This window comes from Pithys albifrons, chromosome 7 (assembly GCF_047495875.1).
Source record: "Pithys albifrons albifrons isolate INPA30051 chromosome 7, PitAlb_v1, whole genome shotgun sequence".
Classification (NCBI taxonomy): domain Eukaryota; kingdom Metazoa; phylum Chordata; class Aves; order Passeriformes; family Thamnophilidae; genus Pithys; species Pithys albifrons.
Window position 1 is genome coordinate 37,609,844 of NC_092464.1, and position 16,393 is coordinate 37,626,236.

Consider the following 16,393-nt stretch of genomic DNA (forward strand, 5'->3'; position numbering starts at 1 on the left):
GACACTTTAAAAAATGACAAAGAAAATTCTTTCTTAAATTTCAGAAAACATGGATTGTCTTAATCACGTTTAATTTGCTGACAAAGCTTGAGGCAGCTGCCGGCACGGGCAGCTGCTCCTCCACCTTAAAGAGTCCGCCTGAAAGCCGTGGGGATGGCAGCAGCCATCTTACGGGTCGCTGTCACATCTCTGCAAGGGGAACCCGAAGTCAGCCCCGTCCCCCGCCGCGGGCTGACCGGGATACCCCCGCTCCAAGGAGGAGCGGTGGAGCCGGGGAGCAGGTCCCGACCCCCATCAGCACTCTGTCGATTTTAAAACTTCACCAAAATTAAAATAGAAATAAGTAAATAAACCAACAGACCCCCTTGTTTCATGAAATACTCTAGCGTTTTATTCCATTGTTTGCCTGTCATTTAAGGAATGTGCAAGCTGGCCGTATAACCCCTGGACCTCAGAAGGGGAGGAAAGAAGGAGACCAGAAAAGAAAGGGCTTTGGCGCCCATCTTTCCACCCCACCTAATGCTACCGCTAACTCTGCACAAGTCTGGAGTCATCTTTGCTTGCCTCAAGCAAGGTGGCACGGTCCTGTGCCTGCCAGAGCACTCTGTGCTGGGATTGCCTTCCAAACTCATGCTGCTACTTTAGGTTTACACATCAAAGAGCCGTAGATCCCACGCAAACGCCCAGCCGCAATCCCAACCTTCTAAACCGTGGTGCCGTACTACAGAATTGCACTTTGTGGTTTCTCCCGACTCAGCCACGTTTTTACATACGTGCAACGGGGCAGAACCGCCTCAAACCCAATGCACTTGCTCCTGCATAAAAAGGTAAACCCTTTAAGACATAAACTAACCTACTGTCAACACTTGTTTCCGGATACAAAACAAAAATAATCCAAACAAACAAAAACAAGAAAAGCCCCAGAACCATGACACGAAGAACTGAGCAGAGAGTTTTGAATTATCCAGTGTTTCAAACTGACCCGTATTTATATTTTGAATTAGAAATAGTCGGGGGGGGTGGGAAGTGGAAAGAGCCCCTTAAAGGCGGTCTCAAAGTGCACGATGTGGAAACGCAATGGTTAAGGCAAACAAAGTAGGGGAACTCTGAGGGGCCACAGAGGCTGCAGCGGCAGCACCGCGGACTCCCCGCGCTTCGGGACCGCTCGGCATCGCCAGCGATGTCGCCTCTTATTAGGGCAACTTTCCGCGCAGCCTCCCGCAGGGCCGGGATGGCTCCGTAGAGGCTCCGCAAGCCGCGGGTGCCGCCACCGCCCCTCCCGCGGGGGCGCCTCCGCCCCGCGCAGCCCCCGCGCAGGAGGCGGGCGCGCCCTTGCGGTGCGCAGCGGCGGGAGGCGAGTGCCGCTCCCCCCGCCACCGCCGCCGGCGGGGCAGGAGCCGCCCGCGGAGCGGCGGGTGCCTCCTCCCGCCCCCCGGGGAGCGGCCGGCGGCGGCGGAGCGGCGAAGGGGAGGGTCTAAGGCCGGTCGCGCCGCACCGCGCCGGCTGGCCGGACGGGCGGCTGCCGCCGCGCCGCGGGCATGGCGGAGCCTGGCGGCGCCGGGGCCGGGGCCGGGGCCGCGGGCGGGCCGCAACAGGGCTCCCCGGCCGCCGCGGGGGCGACCGCCGGGGGGCCGGGCCGCGGCACCGCCGAGAGCCCCGGGGGACCCGGCTCGGCGCGCACCGCGGGGAAGAAGGCGCAGCTGCGCGGCGCGCCGCGGGCCAAGAAGCTGGAGAAGCTGGGAGTCTATTCCGCCTGCAAGGTACCCGGCCGGGCCGCCGCGAGCGCCCACCCGCCCACGGAGGGTGGGGATTGACAGGAGAGGAAGGAGGGAGGCGGCGGGGAAGGGCCGTGCCCTGCCGGGTGCGGAGGCGGCCCGGCCGCCGTCCGGCGCTCCCCGCGGAAGTGGCGGTGCCGGTGGATCCTTTTCCCCCCAGAGCTTTCCGGCTGGCAGTCGCAAAACAAACCCCACGCGTACCTAATACGGGACCGCGCGGGCAGTGCCGCTTCCCTGCGGTCCGACCCCAGCGCCCGCCTGTCCCTCCCTCCGTCCGTCCGTCCGTCCTTCCGCGGGAGGCGGCGGCGGGCGGGGCAGCTCTCGGTGCCGGCGGTGAGCGCGGGGTTAACAGCTCTGCCGCAGCATCTCACTTGTAAACATCCCGGCGGGGAGTGGGAACGGCCGCGGGGGGCGCGGCCCCGGCCTGCTGACCCGTAGAAGCCGCTGCCCTGAGCCGGCACCGTCGCCACCGCTCTGGCAGAGGAGCGAAGGGGCGCGGCCTCCGCGCTTGGGAAAGTTGTGTCCCCGCCGGTCACGTAGCGCCGGGCCCGTGCCCGTGCGCGGTGCCCGGGCGGACGGCGAGTTCCCCCGGCCATCCGCACCCCGCAGCAGCGGCGGGCTCTTTTCCGTTGTCTGCCTGGCTCGCATTCAGGAGAGCTGTCCCGGTTTTCCCTCCGCAAGCACCTTCTGTGCACCTGCGATTTTCTTCTTGGGAGAAGCAGAACTCGCCTGTTAATTGCAGAGGGAGAGAGCTCGGCCACAGCAGTGGCTCCCGCCTTCGGAGTTCTGTGGCCGCGGGCATTGTTGCCTGTGCGCACATGCGGGGCAAAGGGATGAAGCGTTGTGCTCAGAGCACGGGCCGCTGGCTGCACTGCTGCTGTCAGGGCAATTCCTGGATGCACACCAGGGCTGACATGTTGAGATTGGCAGTGCTGATGTCAAATCCCCTACTAATGCTTTCAGAGTTGAGAATAGCTGTTTGTGAGAAATGTGCTTTTTATTTTCTCGGTTCTATTACGTGGGCGGATGTTAAGATGTAAAGGCCAAACTAAATGCAAACATACAAGAGGAAGCATCTTTGTAGGGCTCTGTAGTCCTCTGGTGGTGAGAGAAGCTTTAACTGTTATGCTGAAGGCAATGCACAGTGCTGTCATAGGAGGGCAAATTACACGTTGCAATTTCTTAGCTCTTTCTAAGTGTTCAGGCACCTACACTTCAACTTTGGTGCATAGATGGGACATTGCAAGATTACACCGGTGTCAGTAAAGAGCAGTTGGTGTACTTGAACCTAGTGGCCCTTGCTGTGGGCTGGGTGGCATGATTTGAAGCTTTCCCTGTGCTGAACTCCCTTTGGACCCCCATATTTTAGTTACCAAGATTTGCTGTTAATGGGTTGTGAAGTGGGTACATTTTTCATGGGCTGTTAGAGAAGTCCATGTGTGTTTGAATTACTTTTCTTCCCTGGTTGGTGCTGTTTTCTTTCCTCTGATGTACCTCCAGATGATGTTTTTGAGGATAAAAGCCACCTTCCATTGTACTTTGCCCCACAGAGGTAGATGTGCTATCAGGAAGTGCAGGCAGCCTTGTCTCTCCTCCCAAACTCTTTTTGCTTTTTCAGGGACTCACCGGCCTCACAGGTGTCATGTTGTAATGTGTTCATGTGTAAACGAACCTACTATTTGGGAAGGGAGGAGGGTCGACCCCTCTTTCCTCTTGCAGGACTTGCTAGGGTGCAGATCAGGGACAGCTCATACTGTCGATGCTCTGCTGGGGTATTCTTGCTGCTCCTTGTCTGTGACAAGACCTGGATGCATATCCCGTTGGCATTGCACTGATGAACAGAGCAGGACCCATGGCCAGGAGCACCCCAGGGCCTCTTCCTCCTGCCAGGATGTAGGCGCAGCTCCAGCTTAGCACTGTTCATATTCAGATTAAAATGCAAACCCTACCTTTGCTATTTGACTTCTCTTCAGTACTTCAGTGGCAGGCAGCTTGCTTTCAGGTCTCATTACAGAGATGAGTAGGCACATGGGAAGCTTTTTGTAAACTAACCAAGCAGCTTCTCTTGTGGGATAAAGGGGGATGAATGAAGCAGGGTGGAAGGATGTTTTATTTTTCTTCCTGAAGACCTGGCAGGTGCTCTAGAATGACACTTTTTGGCTTGTAACATTAGTGGTTTCCCAGAAACTGTAGCAGTGCAGAGCATAACTTTGACTTTTTCTTCCTTTGGGTTGCAACTTCCATTTATTTTGCATTTCTGTGTGAGTGCGAAAGAGTGAGAGAAGGCAAAGAGTTACACCATCTCCACAGGGGACATCTTCTTTATTCAAGTAATGACCATACGTGGATCTTGTGTAAATCTACATGGAACTGTACAAACTGGAGTGCTAAAATATGTAGTGGCATCCCTCAGCATCAATCACCTTCTCCCACATAAACTTCATTACAAAATTCAGCATGCAGATTTATTAGGAGCTTAATCATAGAGATGTTGAGAGTAACAAAGTCAGGGAGTGTCTGTTCACTAGGGATGAAGGTGGAGAGGTCAGTGACCATGCAGAGGGTACGTCTTAGTGACAACAGCAGAAATGCTGAGCAGAAGAGAGTGAAAGGCACTGCTCTAGATCAGGGTACTTAGTCCCCAAGAGGGACTTCCTGGTGCTTTTTCAAGTCACCCCTTCTCTTCACAGGAAATAAGGGCAAAGACTGCTAGTAAAGACATCTTCAGCATGCATGTATCTTGAGCAGAGCAAGACAAGTTTAGGGAGCTGCAGCCAAGGTTAGACAAATGTGGGCTTTGTTTCTTTGATAAAAGAACTGAACAGGAGCATTGTAGCTGTTGGGCCGCTCCACTTTACTTGTTCCCCTGTGAGAAAAGGTCTGGGTGGAAGGGAGAAAAACCCTTCTTAAAAGGCCCAAGTTTGAAGGAGGAGGGTGGCATTCTGAACAAGAAGATATATATTAGGAGTTGGCACAGTTTTCATGACTTCTGGAGGTGCACAGTAGTGTTCCATAAGCAGTTTTGTATTTGGCACTTGGAATATCTGTGCACCTATGAATGCCTGCATACATCGTTTTGGTTTTGTCCAATGTGAAACTGAGCATTAAGCATGCAAACTTGCAGCACTTTATATAAAAGCAGCACTATGTGACTTACAGACACAAATATATCTAATAAAGATGTAGCAGGAAATCTGCATTTTTTCCCCTATTGCTTTACAGTATGTGCAAATACAACTCGAGTTCCAGTCTCACTGGGAGTTTTTCTTATGAACAAAGTGAAACGTGCTCATTTAGTACACTAAGTTTTCTGTAAAATTGGTAATTTCTCATTGTATGTATCTTGCAGTAGTGCCTGGATGTTTGTAAATATAATTAGAACCCAGCAGCCTAAGGCATTTGCACAAGTAACAGGGAACAATACCTCTCTGATGAACGACTTTGTGCTTTAGATAAGCAAAGCAGACAGAGTGAGAAGGGTTGTGATGAGATGCCATGGCCAAAGACTTATAGCAGGTGAGCAACTGGCAGAGGTGGTTCCAGGTTCCATGCTCTAGACCGTCTACTAACCCTTGCTAGAGGCACTTCTCACTTCTTATCCTTGAGTGACCTCTGTGGAGTCTTTCCACACATATGAAAAGAGTTCATAAGGTAAACTTGTACCGCCTTTGCAGTAATGATTTTTCCCCCTGATTTTTACAAGGCAGATTAAGGGGAGGCAGACTTAGCTGTTTTACTGCTGGGCTCTGTATAGTGTAAATACAACTCCTTGAAGCTTAACTTGAAATATATTAATGTTGTTTTCTATAGAAATGTATAAGAGATATACAAGACATCTAAAGCTTTTTAGGATCGTTTTTGTAGTGGGGTAAATCTGTTTTATAACCCCTTACAGGCCCAATTAATGTGTCTTCTGTTAAATTAAATAGGAAATCTACTATTAACTTTATAATGTAGGAACTGGGTGCCTATTATTAGTAAAAGCTTTATATTGCAGCCTAATTTTTTTCTGTAAGTGAGTCTGGAAAATACATGGAATGAAATAATTGGATTGATCAGTAAATGAAGAACATGTCCTTAGAGCTGCCCATTGAACTGATTATTTTGTATCGTTAAAGATAAATGGGTCAGCTAATTTCCTGATACATATGAGTGGCTCTCCAAGCACTGTCTAGCTGTCCAGTTGCTGAGTACTGGACATTCGAGTAGGAAAAATATGTATTTTAAATTCACCAATGTATTTGTTACAATTTGTGTGATGTTCTTTGAAATCATCAATTTGAGCTTGTTGCTTGCAGGAAAAAGCTTATAGGGTATTTTGTGTGGCTTTTGTGTTGAGAGGATGAATATTTTTTCTAGAGTAATTATACTTGCTGGAAATAGAAAAGATCTGTGATGTTGTATGTGTATAATCTGTTGAGTCTACTTTGCATCTCAGTTACCAAACAGGGCAACCTGTATGATTTTGAGTTGCCAAGAAAAGTCCAGCACAACAGCTATTTGAAACTCTGTTTAAAAATTGGTGGGGTATTTTACTGTATAATTAAGTTAGCTTGAAGTTTCCATGTTCTTAGTTCATTTCACTGTCTGAAAAGGGAAGGAATGTTTAAGTCCGTGAGTTACTGTAACATTCTTCATATACTCATTATTATTTGGATACGTGGAATCTACTAAAAAGGGGCTGAAATATGCAATGTTGTAACTTTCATGCGTTTCCTTTTGAAATAAAAATACTAGCAAGTTTTGTTAAAATGTACTGTATATTTTCACTGTACATTTTGACCTGTTATCGATATCTTCAATATATGGAAGGAAATGGTAACTTTAGTTTGCCTAGTGCTGTAGTTTTCACTGCCTGGGGCTACCAGACAGTTTGATTTCCCACATTGTAACACTCCACCAAACATGGGAGGGGGGAAAAAAGAGAAAATATTAAAATTATATCAAGCAGTGCAAAATCTAAGTAATTTCTGCCTTTTTTTTTTTTTTGTAGTTGTTAATATTTGTTTGGGGGTTTTTGTACGTGTGTTTTTTGTTTGGTATGTTGTTTTTGGTTTTGTTTTGTTTTGTTTTTTAGAGGGGGCATGCAGGCTACAGTGTGTAATTGTTGTGTTTTATTATATTGTACTCACCCAATTGTATTAAAAACCACCAATGAAGGTGCAGTGTTCAAGCTCCCTGTTTGCCGAGATGACAGTCTTGTTGCAGAAGTAATTAAGGAAGAAGTCCCCAGCTCTCTTCAGTGGATTTGTCAAAGCTCTACAAATGTCCCAGAAAAAAAAGCTTCGAGGACTTGATGTGCTAGTCAAATGCTTCTTTTCCTTCCTCCCATAAAACTCTTTTAATTTTAAATTAAGTTTTTGCAGAGGTGAAGTCGTACTTCATTTGTTAATGAAAAGCAGATGCGTGACATTAAAAAAAAAAGGAATAAAGAAAAAAGCTGAAGATAGTCAAAGAAAGTATTGAATTAACAAAATGCTGTGAAAGATTTAAAACAACTCAGCAATTTAAGCCATTGAGGAATGTGCATTGCATATTCACCGCAAAATACTTGCACTGTCAACAACTACAATGAAAGCTAAGTTTTAAAGAGGACCTTTTGGGTTGTTTCCCCTTAGTTAACAGAACATTTATGCTGATTTTGGTGTTTTATAGCGAGATTAACAAAAAAACCCCCAAACAAAACAAACCCCAACACCCTAGTGCTTGTTTGAGAATGGTCTCGAGTAATTTTAACAATACAAATTAACAGCTGCTGCAGAAAGATCTCACGAGGAGATACCAACGAGGGCAGAAAAAAAATTGCCAGTTGAACACACTGGTTTTATTCTTCTGTGGGTGGGTTTGATATTTATTTTTGGCAGTTTAACTGAGCTGTTATCACGATTCGTACATCTGTTTGTTTGCATCTTTGCTGCTAATTATTGTGTGAGACTAAAGTTTGGGTAGTTACTGTTTATAGTTTTTGACTTGATAGTAAACATTGTTTGTTGAGCTTCTGTGAAATACACTCAGAGAAAAACTCTCAAAAAGCTTGTGCCTTGTTTGAGGACATGTTTCATTGTGGCATGATTTAAGACAATTAATAATAAGCATTATATTATGCCAGTAATTTACAATGTTGAGCATTTGTCTGGACAGCTGCATGGAAGAATAAAACCTTACTTCCCTGAAATAATAATAAATCATTTTTTTGTTTGACAACTCCTTCACGATTGTCTCTTGTGTTATCTTTGCCAATAATCTCATTTTCAGATTTTTTGTTTGTTTATTTGGGGTTTTTTTTTGGCGAGTTTTTCTATCCTTGTCTTAAATGCAAAAACTTTCATGGCAATGTTGCCTTCGTACAAACAAATGTGTATAGTTTGTTTGGCATCAGTTTAGTCTGCCTTGAGGTGCTAATTGAAATTTGGGTGTCAGGTCATCTCACAGATGTCCAAAGTCCTTGCACCAGGGGAATCTGTGGTAGGAAGGTATCACTCAGTCACTGATTTCTCTAGTCATTAAAGAGGTCCTGTAGGGCTGGTAGACAAACAAAAGTAAAACTGACAATGCCTGGGAAATGGCAAGAGATGGTTTCTGCTGCAAAAAATAACACTGGACTGCCTTCAGTTCTCTGCCAATCATATTATTCACAGAAAACACGATAGAAAAAGAACATAAACTTCACCATAAGTCTTTTCAGATTGTATTTTAGGAGACTTAAAAGAATTTTTAAAAATATTCCCCTCATTTCATTCTGAAACCTCCCTGCTTTCACATTATAAATACATGGAATGGCAGGTGGTCTGCACCCATGCAGTGAGTTTGGAGAGCCAGGAAGTTCAGGTAATGCAGACTGTCCCTTTTTCAAGGGAAATGTGTGGAAGTGGATTTCTGAGTCATCCTGGGGCTCTCGCTGCTGAAAATGCCACTCATGATCCTTGATACCTGCCAGACCGGCCCAGGGTGCAGGCAGAAGCTGTAGCACCCAGTGCCAAGAGCTCAGCTGGATAAATGCTTAAGCATTAGAGATGGTAAAAACATCACGTGGTGCTCAGCAAACTGCAGGCAGCAGTTTTTTTGGTGCTCAGGTTGCTGAATATTGAAATTAATTGAGAGGAACAATTTATCAGCCATCTACAAAGCTGTCATTGTTGAGGGCTGTCAGGCTGTGATCCTTTCTGCTTCTTCTGGATGCTTCTTCCTTAGGTAGGATGGGATTTGGAAACTTAAAAGAAAAATTAAAGAGGTTCCTGAAATAGATTGCATTAAATGTATGCAGAATTGATTTTGAAAAATGACACAGTGCTGGATATATTAACATCACAATTTTTGCTACTGAGATTGTTTCAACCATAAGTATTATGCACCAGTTGGCATACTTTCCGCACTGAGGTCTTGGCAGTGCAATTTCCTGGGTGTCTTTTTACAACCCAGTGCACAGACATCTCTGAACAGTAGAAAAACAGACTTTCCTTCCAATTGGAGCTTCAAATAGGAGTATGAATGATGTTACAAGTACTTTGCCATCAAAGTAACTGCAATCTTTTGGATTCGCAGAAGAAAATCTGCTTTTGTAGAGCTGCTCTTTGGATAACTGGAATCATTGCTTTGAACTTCTGAGTGATATGAGACACAATTACCAAAGTTGCAACCCCTCCCTTCACGGTTTTACCTTTTAGCTGCAGTGGTGTTTTACACTCAGTAAGCATAAGTAAACTTTGAAGGAAAAGCAGCAGATTACAGTGGAAGTGTTACTGTCTTTGACATCTGTTGCTTTTGTGGCCAAGCGTTGCGTTAGCATTCTCCGTAGTGCGGTTATTGCTTGATTATTTCAGCACTGGTTAACCTTGCTTGGGTTGTCATGGGCATGATTCCTTCTTGCAGGTGTAGCTGATGAGGTAGTCATAAATGTTTTGCCTGTTAGGTAACCTGTTTGTGTTTAAGTCATTAAAACTGTCTCAGTGGTAGGATCTGTACATGTTGATATACTAGTAAATGCTTGAATACTTTCACTAGAGTGAGGGCTTTCTGTAAATGAATTAGACAGGATTTGTGTGTGTGTTCTTCTTACCAGAACTGTGTTAACATCTCTGTTCGGGGTACTATTCTATTTCCAATTATTTCTAGAAAATAAGGGCTAGTAATGAGGTCAATAAAAATGCAAACCCAAGCAAAACAACAGCAAAACACCTCAAGGCCCCCTCCCCTCAACAGCAAGCCCCTTCTCTGCTAAAAAAGCGAGTTGACAACTTTTACTTCTTTTTATTGCTTTGAAAAAACGGTTTCAGTAAGTTTTACAGTGTTGGTCGATATCCATTTGCTTTGATTTCAGGCCGAGGAATCCTGTAAGTGCAATGGCTGGAAGAACCCCAACCCGCCGCCCACGCCGCCGCGGGCCGAGCTGCAGCAGGCGGGGGTGAGCCTGGCCGAGCCGTGCCGCAGCTGCAGCCACGCCCTGGGTAAGCGGCTCCGCCCGCCTGCGCCCGCACCCGTGCCCCAAACTGCTGCTCCTGCGGGATGGAAGGTGCCATGGCAAGATGTAGAAATGGGGATTACGATTAGACGTAAATGTCAATAATTTAGATTAAAATACGTTTAATAAAACGTGTTTAATGTGGAAATGCCCTAAAATTAGTTTTGGATAAATTCAAACATGGTGCAGCTTCTAACAACACAGACATTCAAAGTTCTTAAAGTGCAAAAGCACTATTAAGCTACACAGCACTTTTAATACTTTGTGTTACATATGCGTTAACCTCATGTAGATTGATCTGTCAGCTGCCTTAGTTACAATGTGAATGATTCTCTCCTGTAAGCTGTATTAGGTTTCCTTATATTAGAATAAATTTAAAGTAGTCTTGAAAGCAGTTACTCCTACCTACCATAAAACTGTGTCTTTTCCATGTCGCATAAGATAATACTGAGGCTGTACATCTTGGCATTGTCTAAGTTATTGTGCAGACAGCTTGCGTATCTTGGAAGCAACTGCTCAAAATTCACTGTTTTCACTGTATTATTTTAAAAATTTATGCTTATCCAAAATAAAAGCTGATGACTTTTTCTGTATTATATTACAATCATAAAGTAGTGTGAGTTGGAAGGGATGTTTTAAAGGTCATCTGGTCTAACCTCCCTGCACTAAGCAGGGACACCTGCTAGATCAGGTTACTCAGAGCCCCATCCAACCCGACCTGGAATGTTTCCAGGCATGAGGCATCTGCCAGCTCTCTGGGCAACCTGTTCTGGTATTCTACCACCCTCTTTGTAAAAAAACCTTTTCTTATTTCTAATCTAAACCTAGTATTTTTCAGTTTAAAGCCATTGTCCCTTGTCCTGTTACAACATGTCCTTGTAAAAGTCCCTTTCTGGCTTTCTTGTAGGCCCCTGTAGGTATAGAAAGGCTGCTCAGAGGTGTCCCTGAAGCCTTCTGTTCTCCGTACTGAAAAACTCCAACTCCCCTCAGTCTGTCTTCATAGGAGAAATGCTCCAGGTTGCTGATCACCTTTGTCACTCTCCTCTAGACTTGCTCCAAGAGATATGTGACCTTCTTAGCAAATACTGAATAAAAATTGAGCTAAAATAAAATTCAGAAGTAATTGAAAAGAAGCAGCTGCTATCTAATTTTTGTTGCTGTCCAAAACTTGAGACAGTGAAATAAGAAAAAGAAAATTTAAAACCTTCACAATAGATAATTTATTTTTTTTTACTTTTGAAAATAATATTGTTTGTATGGAATACTTTTTTTTAAATTGAGATTTATTTTCTCTATTCTTTTTATGCTTTCATTCCATGCAATTTATTTCTAGGCTTTTCAGCAGAGTTCTTTCCTTTCCTGATATTCCCAGTCTCTGGGTTTGCTTGCAGAAGATTAAGAAATGCATAGTATTGCAGAAAATTCAGTCACTGTAGCCAAGGTAGTTTCAGCTTTGCGTCACGCACCTTCTCTGTGCTGCATCTGTTTATGCAGTTAGGATGGCTTGTGTTACCTGTCCCTTTAATTCCAATTGCCAATAAATATGATTGTTTTTGAGCCAAGCGTTATTTTTCCTCGCTGCCTCCCTAACTGAGGAGTCAGATTTGTGTTAAAAAGATATGTTCATTTAAAAAAGTAAATATTGATAAAATTTATTAAAATATAGAAAAGCTTGTATGCCCAAACTTTAAAGTAATTTTCCATTTCTCTGAAATGGTATTTTGTTGTCCTTTCAGAGGAAAGGAAAAGCATACTTTGGCCTGGAGTCAGTGAAGATCGTTGCTTTTTGTAATGCAAATATCTTCTTTCTGGGAATTGACTTCTTGTTTTACATTGCCTTCTCCCTTCCTGGGGCCAGTTGTTCAAACCAGCTTGAAATGAATGCTTCGCTTTATATGTAGAAACCTCAAGCTTTTGAAAATTACAGATGTGGAACTGTATTTACCTTTGCAGATGATAAAAGGGACTTTATCACTTGGAAATTGCAATACATGTAAAGATGCTTTTTTGTAAACTTCTGAATAAAAGAGCATGCACTCTCTGCAAAATCTCTGTTAATATAGTGTGCACAAAGCATAGCTTGATCTTACATGATATGAAAGTAAGAGACTTAGCCAATTATTTTGCTTTCCAGGCCAATTTTCAGAGCTGATGTTTTTTTTCACTTTTAACAGAATATGCTATTTGCACCTGGATTGCCTAATTTATGGGAATTATGGATTTATTTTCTTTAGTCAAGAAACCTTATCTCAAATGGACAAAAATATATGTAGTTACATAATGCAACATATTAACACAAGCGGGATTTGGGTGGTCTGCTTTAAGTCTTAGATGGTATGATTCAAAGCAGCTGTCATTCCTCTGCTGTGGAAATTACGCCCCTGGACAAGCTTTACAAATTGCTGTGATGTGACAGGTTTCAGTTTCCTCTGATAAGATGTTCTCTTTTATTAGGTTATTACAAGATCAGTGGCTTTACAGTTATGGTTTAGTTGGAGATCTCCCGGGGTATACTTTTGCTATAGGTTCTCTCAGTAGGCTTTTTACAAGTTTAAATTTTTATTTCATTTAGCTGCGCATGTTTCTCACCTGGAGAATGTGTCTGAAGAAGAAATGAATAGGCTTCTGGGGATTGTATTGGATGTGGAGTATCTGTTCACCTGTGTCCACAAAGAAGAAGATGCAGACACCAAGCAAGTTTATTTCTACCTGTTTAAAGTAAGCTGAACTTGCTTGGGTTTTTCGCTCTCTCACACATAAGCCAATTTCACTGCCTCTCATGCATGGAGGGACTTCATCTGGTGGGATATTTTTAGTCTAGGATGATGCTCTACTGAGTAGAGCAGTGTGGGCTGGACGTTCTGGTACTTGCAGTGTACTGATTTTTATTCCAAACGTCACGCAGATGATTGAGGAACTGACCCTGAGTCCCATCTATAAACTGTGCAGCCTTCTTCACTTATGTGTAATAAAGTCAGTTGACATCAGTGCTAACTCAGCTGCCATTGTTTCTTCAGCTAAGTCTCTTGTATGCATTTCAAGGAAGGTGAATTTATAGTGAAGGCTAGTATTACAAATTCAGATGACTAAACAAGCAGATACAGAGCCAGGAGATTTTCAACACTGCTCGCTGTGTGTTGTGCACTTGTGACTCTATGTATGGAAATATACTAATTTTTTTAAAAATTCCATGTTTTTAACAGCTTTTGAGGAAGTGCATTTTACAGATGGGAAAACCTGTAGTAGAAGGATCTTTGGAAAGTCCCCCATTTGAGAAACCTAGCATTGAACAGGTAAAGAGTCGAAATGTGGATTTGGTTGGTCTGGTGGTTTTCTTTTTGATTTTTGTTTGGCTGTGTTTTTTTCTTCTTTAATGTTTGGGTTTTTAAAATTTTATTTACTTTTTATTAATATTTAGTTAGGGGTTGGGAGTTTTGTTTGTTTGGGGATTTTTTTGGTGAATTTTCTTTTTGGTAAATGTATGTGCTGTTTTTGAAAATGGCATTTTATGCATTTTTCAGGTATTTCTGTGTATTGTTTAGGACAAAGTAGGGGCTAGGAGACTTCTGCTGTGGCTTCTCCTTTAGTGCTGGTACAATAGTTACATTATTTGGCTTGTCTCATCATTCATCTTATGCTTTAATGAAACTGACTTTTTTGTGGGTTTAGAGAATTAGCTTGAAATGCTACTTTCATGTGGGCACTTCTAATCTTTCTTTGTTACCAGTGATGAAAAATGCTGTTGAAGTTTTGAAATCCAATATTAAAATGACACTTGCCTTCTGTAAATCAAGGAAAATGTTGCAATCCAGTTCAGTGAGATCATAGCCTTCTGTTTCAAAGGGTACACAACAAAAACCAAAGCCACAACCAAAGAATAACCGAGGCTTTTGTAACTCTCAATGGATAAAGAACATATGACAAACTCAGTTTTTGTTTAAGCAAGCTCCCAAGAATGCACTTTTGGCAGACAAGTGGGTCCATTAGCTCCAGTGGAACTATGAAGAGACTCACATACCTCACTGAATCAGGAGCTCAAAGTTTTCCCATCAGCGGATGAATGGATGCTGTAAATAGAGTATTTTAAATGTGAAGGCTGTTATGTATAGTAATTATTTCTTGTAACTGATGTGTTACAATTTAGAAAATCAAACCACTTTATTGCTGAATTTCTGAGAAGTCTTCACCTGGAGTTCTCCTTTAGTTTGAGTATAAACAAAAAATAAGTGTATGTAATCTCCATATATTCCTAGTCCTTAAAATACACTATAAAAAGGTATATATCATTACAATATAATTTTTTGTCACATTCTTTGTACTGTTTGTTCAATTTGCTTAAGAAAATAAAGCATGGAGGTGAAAGAGTAATTCTTCTTACAGTTTATTTTGAAATAATTTTAGCTTTTAAATAGACCAATATTTTCAATTCTGTTTTTAGCTGCTCGGCGACTCAATCAAACAAAATTATTTGCTAAAGACAAGTGTTATAATTGATTTATAATATATATGTAATGCAGCAGTTTTAGTCACATATTTTAACTATGATGATTTTTCTTTAAAGTGTACAGTACCCAAAGTGCAATGAGGAGACATACTTCTGAAGTACTGATGCCTCTTGAAGAAATAATATGATGTGTAGGCACAAACTTAACTAGGAATCCACAAGCCCTCTCTAATAAAAAGTAGCCAGAGAGTTTTGTAGGTGATACTTGATTTATAGAACATATAGAAGAAAGCCCACCAGAACTTTCTCTGTTGCCTGACTTTGAGAAGCGAAGAAAAATAAAAAACTTTTCTTCTCTACCTTTATGTCAGTTGCTGGAGGTGGATTACATAAAAATGTCATATCTGGATGTACCTGCTGCTGTGTACACAGGAACCAGCCAGTGGCAGCTACATGAGTAGCTGACCAAGGAGTTCATTGTCTCCAATATTTTTTCCCCATGTAATGCAAGTTCAGGGTTGATAAACATAAACTGAGGCGTGTTTGAGGGTGCTCCTGCAAAAATTATGACTAAATAGTTAAACAGGATTTTCTTCCTTCTTAAGGGTGTGAATAATTTCGTGCAGTACAAATTTAGCCACTTACCCTCGAAGGAAAGGCAAACAATAGTGGAACTGGCTAAAATGTTTCTGAACCGCATTAACTACTGGCACCTGGAGACACCTTCTCAGCGAAGACTACGATCACCCAATGATGATATTGCAGGGTATAAAGTGAATTATACCAGGTAACACTGCTTTTGCTTGTTACAAGTCTTCCTTACAAATAGGGCATGTACAAACTTCAGGAATATACCAATACCTTTGTGCTATAGATGTACCTTGTGAATTTTTGCAGTCATGGAGTTAACATAGAAACCTGAGGATTTTAGTGAGACTTCATCAGTTTCACACACAACCTTGTGTTTTGAGAGGTGTGCTTTATCAGCCAACAACAGGGAGTAGGGGCCACAACCATCTCTATCTAACAACACTTTTGCTCATTCTGTGTTTGCAAAATGGTCTCCATCTTCATAAGATATGAGCTTTACTTAAGATCCTTGTTATTCAGCTCAAAAAAAGAAAAAGAAGGTAACATTAAGCATTGTAAAGGATAGCTGTTTGAAACAAAATCATAGAAGAATTGAAAAATCAAAATAATTTTGCAAGTGCTTGAAAGCTAATTGGGAATAGATAAAATGATAGTTCGTGTTGTAATAAGTTGTTAGAATTCAAAGGAATAACATAGTTACTGGGGGAAGAAGAGCTAGGATGAACACTGTGTGTCTTTCAATTTTCTTTTTCTCAAATGGTAGTGCAGTGCCTTCTTTAGTTAACGCAGCAACAGCAGCTAAGTGCAGGCAGCTGATAGCTAACCTCTGTTGTCAGCGCCCTGTTTCCCAGGAACTGCCAGGGACACTTTCCCTGGCTGAGGCTGAGCATCGCCTTCTGGGCGCATTCCTGGTGGCCTTTCCTCAGACACAGAGCTCTGTGAAGGTGAACAGCAAGCCCTGGTGTAATTTGAGGCTGTGGCTAGTTAAACAGCAGACTCTGCTGTCTGAGTCCAACTGGGATGTTCTCATGACCTGTCACGCTGGGGCTCCTAAGACCATGCTTGGTGCATGTTTCAACTTCATTTGTTTGTGACAAGAGATTTCAGCCAGGGTTGGTAGAAACT

At 42.9% G+C, this 16,393-nt stretch overlaps 1 protein-coding gene across 4 annotated transcripts in view; it reads left to right on the top strand.

Annotated features, from left to right (window-relative positions):
* Positions 1 to 1,358: 1,358 nt before the first annotated feature.
* KAT2B (lysine acetyltransferase 2B) overlaps positions 1,359 to 16,393 on the top strand; it is a 35,644-nt gene continuing 20,609 nt past the window's right edge. For 2 of the 4 annotated variants that reach the window (XM_071561071.1, XM_071561072.1), the window contains exons 1-5: positions 1,360 to 1,760; positions 10,093 to 10,219; positions 12,806 to 12,951; positions 13,437 to 13,526; positions 15,283 to 15,464. In XM_071561071.1, the coding sequence (XP_071417172.1) occupies positions 1,539 to 1,760; positions 10,093 to 10,219; positions 12,806 to 12,951; positions 13,437 to 13,526; positions 15,283 to 15,464 (767 nt within the window). In that variant the 5' untranslated portion in view covers positions 1,360 to 1,538. Of the gene's footprint in view, positions 1,761 to 10,092; positions 10,220 to 12,805; positions 12,952 to 13,436; positions 13,527 to 15,282; positions 15,465 to 16,393 lie in introns of all 4 variants that reach the window. The other 2 variants (XM_071561073.1, XM_071561070.1) reach the window with 2 other exon arrangements.